The sequence below is a fragment of the Tasmannia lanceolata genome, unplaced genomic scaffold, assembly GCF_043159265.1.
Source record: "Tasmannia lanceolata isolate RefF3 unplaced genomic scaffold, GAP_Taslan_0.1 ptg000008l, whole genome shotgun sequence".
In the NCBI taxonomy this organism is placed as follows: Eukaryota; Viridiplantae; Streptophyta; class Magnoliopsida; order Canellales; family Winteraceae; genus Tasmannia; species Tasmannia lanceolata.
Window position 1 is genome coordinate 66,140,557 of NW_027518685.1, and position 8,079 is coordinate 66,148,635.

The 8,079-nt window shown below is 38.3% G+C and overlaps 2 protein-coding genes across 2 annotated transcripts; both read left to right on the top strand.

Moving 5' to 3' along the window:
- Window positions 1–246: 246 nt before the first annotated feature.
- LOC143883205 (germin-like protein 8-2) lies at window positions 247–1,146 on the top strand. The gene is made up of 2 exons (XM_077386556.1): window positions 247–364; window positions 590–1,146. The coding sequence occupies exons 1-2, from the start codon at window positions 247–249 to the stop codon at window positions 1,144–1,146; spliced, it is 675 nt and encodes a 224-aa protein (XP_077242671.1).
- Window positions 1,147–5,326: 4,180 nt separating this feature from the next.
- LOC143883206 (germin-like protein 8-2) lies at window positions 5,327–6,225 on the top strand. Its single transcript, XM_077386557.1, has 3 exons — window positions 5,327–5,444; window positions 5,669–5,932; window positions 6,020–6,225. Exons 1-3 carry the CDS (start codon window positions 5,327–5,329, stop codon window positions 6,223–6,225), a joined length of 588 nt encoding a protein of 195 aa, XP_077242672.1.
- Window positions 6,226–8,079: the final 1,854 nt, after the last annotated feature.

Here is an 8,079-nt window from a genome sequence, read left to right on the forward strand (position 1 = left end):
TGATTTCAGCATGTCCTTCGCTCGGCTAATAGGGTAGCGGACCGTTTAGCGAGAGATGGAGTAAATTGGATCTTTGATTTTCTTCCTCCATAATATGTTGTTTCTTATTTTTCTTTGTATATTTTCTTTTCTGTACTCATGACCAGTTCGGTGGTGGGGCAAGCCCCACTTATTAAAACACTCATTCTAAGCTTCTTCCACACCATCAAAACACTCGCACCCAATACTCCTCTTTAGATTGATAAAATGGAGAAGGCTACTCCCCTCGTTGTACTTGTACTCCTTTCCTTGGCATCTTCTCTTACCTTTGCCGCTGATCCCAGTCCTCTACAGGACTTTTGTGTTGCTGACAATATGTCTCCAGGTACAAATGCTTTTTTTTATTTCTCAATTTAACTTCCATTAGTATCATGATAATCACGTGTTTGTGCAAACTCAATTCCATTTTTTGGTAGGTAATGTGGGGTTTGGCTAGATGACTTGAGAAATATTGTTATTGCATTTACTCTGCGTGTGGACACCGGCCCTACGTGCATGGGTTATGTTTTTTTTTATTGGCTGATCTTTTTTTGATGTTTTTCCTTCTCAGTGTTAGTCAATGGCGTGGTTTGCAAGGACCCAATGCTCGCTCAAGCAAGCGATTTCTTCTTCCCAGGGCTTGACATGCCACGCAACACAAATAACCGAGTTGGGTCCAATGTGACCGCAGTGAACGTGGTCCAAATACCAGGACTCAACACTCTTGGCATCTCCATGGCTCGCATAGACTTTGCACCCTATGGACTAAACCCTCCCCACACACACCCAAGGGGCACTGAGATGATTGTAGTTCAAGAGGGCACCCTCCTCGTTGGTTTCGTCACCTCTAACCTTGCAAATGGCGAAAATCGGCTCATATCAAAGGTCCTCAATAAGGGTGATGTGTTTGTGTTTCCAATAGGTCTCATTCACTTCCAATTCAATGTTGGACGGACCAATGCGGTGGCCATTGCCGCTCTGGCAAGTCAGAACCCAGGTGTGATCACCATAGCTAATGCCGTCTTCGGATCAAACCTGCCCATCTCCGATGATGTTCTCGCCAAGGCCTTCCAACTTGACAAGAAAGTAGTTGATTTTCTTCAGGCACAGTTCGGGCCCAAAAACTAGATAACTACCGACAAGGATCCCATGCATTAACTACCGTAGTGTCTATTTGAATAAGCAAACTTGATGTTTGCATTTCTTAAAATAGTAATAATAATACAGTTTGAGTATGTCACTTGGGTAATCATGGGATTGATTTACTATGCAATCTTGTTTTTCATGAATTCCTCTCTCTCTCTCTCTCTCTCTCTCTCTCTCACACACACACACACACCGATCATGAAGTCTGCAACAGGATGATCCTAACCCACTGATGGGAAACAGAAAGTCAAAGTGAAGCCCAAACTTAAAGCGAGGGATACACTACACATTCTGATGGTTATCTTTTATAGTTCATCACAAAGAAATTCACATAGGGTTCATCACAAGTGATTTGGAACCACACAAAGTATACTTAAGACAAGGTAAATAATCAAGGATTCATATTACCACAAATCGATAAGAGCCAAAATAGAACATACAAAATTTACATGTAGAAACCGAAACTGAAATGTGAAGCATGGCCACAATAATAAGAACCGAAGTAGGAGGCAAGGACCAATGTGAAGTAAAATAGGCATAGAATGAGTAATCAGAGAATTATTTTGCCAAGATACGAACCAAACAGGATCAAATCACATCCCGAGACTAAAAATGTAGCTGAAACTGAAACATGCAACGAGAAGCATGGTCGCGTATTTCAAAAGTTCACAGTGGAGATTTACAAGCATGATCAAACACAAGTAACTAAGATCAAAATATACGAATGAACAAAGTCGGGATATTCAAAAGGATTCATATATCACGTGACATAAACAATGTCTTCATCATAGTAGACCAAAACTGAAAATTAGCACCTTTAAACAAAGGAACGTTTTGCTGAAAACTTGAAGAATTGGTATTGCCTGCCATATTGCCAACTTACCGAACCCGTGCCGATCTTCTTTTGAAATTGTCCCCAGCCTTTCTGGTCTGATACCACTTTGTAGAATTTAAAGAACAAGTAATACAGAAACACAGAAGAGAACAGAACACAAAAGAACTTTATTATATTGCTGAATGTATTTAACACACACGAAATAGCCTTTCAATAAGACTTTGACTTTGTATCTCGCGGCCAATCCATAAAGCATGTTTCCTATCTACTTTTAACCGATACAACACTACTCCAATCCGGTGTCTCTCTCTCTCTCCAACGTGCATGAACTGTTGGTGGGCCCAATAATTAATTTGTTTTAATTTGTGAGGAAGGTAGGTCCCACCATAGGATGATCCAAACCATCCATTCGATGGCCCACAACGTAAATAGGTTGCACCGCGAAATATTATTTCCAAAGAATGATCCTAGCCCTCTGATCTAAAGAGAAACCTCTATAGATTTGAGGGTTGCGATCATCCTTTGAAAATGATATTTTGAAAATGATATTCTGGAGTGAAACCTATTTAAGTTGTGGGCCATCGAATAGATGGTTTGGATCATCCTATGGTTCAGGTCTTACAGTAACATTAAGGCCCAATTGTAGGTAGGGGTGGTTATTCGGTTTTCACCGAACCGAATAGACCGAAATTTGGTAACCGAAATAATTTCAGTTACCAAATTTCGGTAACCGAAACCGAACCGAATAAAAATTCGGTTATTCAGTTATAACCGAATAACCGAATTGTGGGAGAAATAGAGGGGAAAAATTAAAATCTCGGTTTGGATCGGAGGGCTAGGATCATCCTATCAGAATGATTTTTTGAGCACAACCTAATTAAGTTGGGATCAATCAAATGGATGGTTTGGATCATCCTATGGTGGGGCCTACCTTGCTTGATGTAGTATTGTACAGCTGTAGAGTAGAGTGGGGTGATTTTATCCTGGAAGGGGAGAGAAAAAGGAAATGACTGCTTCGTCGGTAAAAAGTAGATGGGAATCGTACTTTATAGTTAGTGGGCTGTCAAGAGGGAAACTAGCCTCCAAGGGGGCCGTCAAGGGCGAAAATATCAGCGCCCTAAAAATAAATTAACATGCAAAAGGAGTTTTGTATGCTTTCTAGATGACTATACGATGGACTTGAATTAGGTGGGCCCCACAAGTTTTTAATTACTTCATCTAACAATCTCGCAAGGGGGTTTTCCACATCACAAGTTCACAACTACCTCGTCACCTAGTTTAGTGAAATGACGTATACTCAGCTCAACAAATCAATAATTAGTGGGAACAGAAACTTTGAAAATGTATAAAACTGGACGTGGCATGGAACTGCATTGTTCTCTGTCGTTGGAGGATACACATCCTTGGATAAGCAATTCTTTGGATTGGCCTCCTTTCATATATAATTTCAAGACGAAAATGCTAAAATGAATGGTGCCCTTGCAAAAAACCATCTGCATGGGCGCTCCTATTGGGACTTCTGATCAAGGTGGATTTCTTTTTCCATTAATTTAATATCTGTCCGTGCCATTTTCATATTTTCCTGTGCTCTTTCAAATGATTTTTGTTGGGATGGACCAATGTGGAGCGACCTTTAGCTGGTTTTTGCAAGGCAGCCATTCCCATTATCATTTCTCTAATTTATATATGGAATAAACCCCTTGGATTAGCTACATATAGAGTATGCCTTTCCCGCTCAATAAGTGGTGCCCTTTTTCAGATAAATAGGGCATTAATTAAAGGGAAAAATACAGGATACACCCCCTCAACTAGGGCGAAATTCCACTTCTAACCCCGTGGTATCGAAGGTACCAAAGGCTACCCCTCAACTTTCTGACATTTTTAAGTAGATCCCCTACTTTTCACCCTATAGTTCAAAATCCATCAAAGACACCCCCTAACAATTTATTCGTTCCTGTACACCCCGTCATATAACAAGCATTATTGAAAACTAAGGGGGTGTCTTTGGTACCTTTGATACCACGGGGTTAGAAGTGGAATTTTACCATATTTGAGGGGGTGTATCTGTAATTTTCCCTTAATTAAATTATCCAACCTAATGAAAGTCAAGTTGGGAAAAAAGATGTATTAGGTAGTAGTAGATATACTATTGGAGCCATATTGGAACAAATATATAGATAAGGGCGTCTTAGTTGCCCCCAAAATTTATGATATTAAGTTATTGAAAAAATCGTTTTTAAATTCTTTAAGACGTTTTTTGAAAAAATTGCCATCAGTGGGTTAGGATCATCCTACCATAGTTTTAGCGTAGATGATGGATGGCCTTTCGGTGTGAGTTGGGGTCCACCAGATCAACAGCTTCAACGATAGAAAATCGACGCCATTTTTTTTTCTCAAATTGCATATTTGAAAAACAACCAAATGGTAAAAGGAGTTTAAAATATATTTATTATTTTATTTACAATCTAACTAAGATTTCGCAAAAAATCTTTAATAACGAAGTAACTAAAATAAAAAATTTTAGAGATGCCATAAGTTTTTTTTAATAATTACAAGTGAAATTTTAATTTCTACCTCATTCCTCAGCATATCCATCCTTTTGTTTGTGCTTTCTTGGAAATGACTATTTTCAGAGAAAGGCAAACAAAAGGTGGAAATGTAGCCATTCTTAAGAAAAGATTAACAAAAGGAGAAGGAAATGCTGAAGAGGGGTCGGGAAAAATCAATTTCCTAATTAGAGTGGTATTGGCCAACCTTAAAAAAAGGTCTGCAAATTAGCAATCAAATGGGTAAGTATTTTGGGAATATATACATGGTATAAATAGGGTAGGCATTGTTTGAGGCCGTGTGGGAGATCACCCAGTTTGATTTCAGCATGTCCAACCCTCGGCTAATAGTGTAGCGGACGGTTTTGCGAGAGATGGAGTGAATTGGATCTTTGGTTTTCTTCCTGCATAATATGTCGTTTTTTATTTTTCTTTGTATACTTACGACCAGCTCGTGGGGCTCGCTCCACTTATTAATTTAGATCTTACCATTTCAAAATATTAAAAACAAAATTTACACAGAAAAACAAGTCCGATGATTGCTTCTATTCTTTGCTGGAAAAGATCTACTTGGATAAAAAATTAGATTAGATAGCGTAGTTGTTAAACCGTGTATTGATTTGGTAGTAACAAGACCATTTCCATGAAATCACATGACCCCTAAGCCATGCATCTCTCTATCTATCTCTCTCTCTCTCTCTGCTATAAATATGCACCCTTTCTAAGCTTCTTCCACACCGTCAAAACACTTGCACCCAATACTCTTCTTTAGATTGATAAAATGGAGAAGGCTACTCCCCTCCTTGTACTTGTACTCCTTTCCTTGGCATCTTCTCTTACCTTTGCCGCTGATCCCAGTCCTCTACAGGACTTTTGTGTTGCTGACAATATGTCTCCAGGTACAAATGCTTTTTTTTTATTTCTCAATATAACTTCCATTAGTATCATGATAATCACGTGTTTGTGCAAACTCAATTCCATTTTTGGTAGGTATTGTGGGGTTTGGCTAGATGACTTGAGAAATATTGTTATTGCATTTACTCTGCGTGTGGACACCGGCCCTACGTGCATGGGTTATGTTTTTTTTTATTGGCTGATCTTTTTTGATGTTTTTCCTTCTCAGTGTTAGTCAATGGCGTGGTTTGCAAGGACCCAATGCTCGCTCAAGCAAGCGATTTCTTCTTCCCAGGGCTTGACATGCCACGCAACACAAATAACCGAGTTGGGTCCAATGTGACCGCAGTGAACGTGGTCCAAATACCAGGACTCAACACTCTTGGCATCTCCATGGCTCGCATAGACTTTGCACCCTATGGACTAAACCCTCCCCACACACACCCAAGGGGCACTGAGATGATTGTAGTTCAAGAGGGCACCCTCCTCGTTGGTTTCGTCACCTCTAACCTTGCAAATGGCGAAAATCGGCTCATATCAAAGGTCCTCAATAAGGGTGATGTGTTTGTGTTTCCAATAGGTCTCATTCACTTCCAATTCAATGTTGGACAGACCAATGCGGTGGCCATTGCCGCTCTGGCAAGTCAGAACCCAGGTGTGATCACCATAGCTAATGCCGTCTTCGGAACAAACCTGCCCATCTCCGATGATGTTCTCGCCAAGGCCTTCCAACTTGACAAGAAAGTAGTTGATTTTCTTCAGGCACAGTTCGGGCCCAAAAACTAGATAACTACCGACAAGGATCCCATGCATTAACTACAATAGTGTATTTGAATAAGCAAACTTGGTGTTTGCATTTCTTAAAATCGTAATAATAATACAGTTTGAGAATGTCAATGGAACAATCAAGCGATTGATTGAATATACAGTCTTGTTTTTCATGAATTCTCTCTCTCTCTCTCTCTCTCTCTCTCTCTCTCTCTCTCTCTCTCTCTCTCTCTCTCTCTCTCTCTCTCTCTCTCAAACTAAAACATCGATATCCATCAATACTATTAAAAGATGTATACACGCTCAAGTGCAAATTACTAGTCCTTTGACCAAATAAAACGAGGGTACGCTCCCACTCCAGATCTTTGCACAAGTCCAATTTCAATATCTGAAAATTTTAAACTACGAGTGAGCTAACGCTCAGATAGTAAACAAGCATTACTCTAGCTGGGTCTAGCATGGTAGGGAAACAGAAGGCTGCAACAGAAAGTCAAAGTGAAGCCGAAACTTAGAGTGAGGGATACACTACACATTCTGATGGTTCAACACAAGTAATTTTGAGCCACACAAAATATGCTTAACACAAGGTAAATAATCAGGGATTCATATTACCACAAATGGATAAGAGCCAAAATAGAACATACAAAATTTGCATGTAGAAACCGAAACTGAAATGAGAAGCATGGCCACAATTATAAAAGCCGAAATAGGAGGCAAGGAGCAATGTGAAGTAAAATAGGCATAGAATGAGTAATCAGAGAATCATTTTCCCAAGATACGAACCAAACAAGATCAAATCACATACCTAGACTAAAAATGAAGCTGGAACTGAAATATGCAACAAGAAGCATGGTCGCGTATTTCAAAAGTTCACAGTGGAGATTTTACAAGCACCATGATCAAACACAAGTAACTGAGATCAAAATATACCAATAGACATAGTCAGGATATTCAAAAGGATTCACTTATCACAAGACATAAACAAGGTCTTCATCATAATATTTTGAAGAAGATCAAAAGTTTGAACCTTCTTCCAAAAATGATTTTAGTAAAGAACTTGAATATTTGAAGAAAGAAAATGAAACCCTCAAGGAAGAAAATGAGGGATTAATTCTTGAATTTTCTTATCAAATTGTTGAATTAAAAAGTGATCATGAAAATTAATAAATACTCAAACAGGGAAAATCAAGAAGAAATTAATGATTTTTTAAACCAAATTCAAGATCTTAAAAGAGAAAATGAAAAGTTGAGAATATGTCTAAATAGGTTTATTAATGGGGATAGAATTGTAGACATTATTCTTAAAAGATCTAGATGCACAACTTACTATAGAACATATTTTGCATCTAGAAGGCATGCTAACCCATCCATAAGATGTCACTATTGTGGATCTTATGGACATTATAAATTTCAATGTGAGCATAGAAATCAATATTCTAAATGGGTTAGAAGGAATGGACCCAATAAAACTTGGGTTCTAAAAGCTCCAACATGAATCATTGTTTGAGTTTTTACTCAGATTTAGGGGCTGGAGCTAAAAATTGAAAAATCTTTACAATTTGAAAATGAATGTTGAAAATCATTTTGAGATGATGAGTTAAGCCGAAGGTTGAACTTAAAATGAAAATTCTAGAGTCCTTGGCAATTTCTTTTTGAAAACCCCCTCTTATATTGAATTTCTAAATAAAAAAAGAGGGAGTTGTAGTTTTAAATTCTATTTGACTAAGGCGACCCTAAAACTTATGTATTAATATTTCAAAACCCCTTGATATTTTGATATGCTCTCATCTCTTCTTTATGTGGATGACAAAGGAGGAAAGAAATTTGGTGTTATGTTTTAAAGTTCTAAGTTGGCATATCATTTACTTCAAA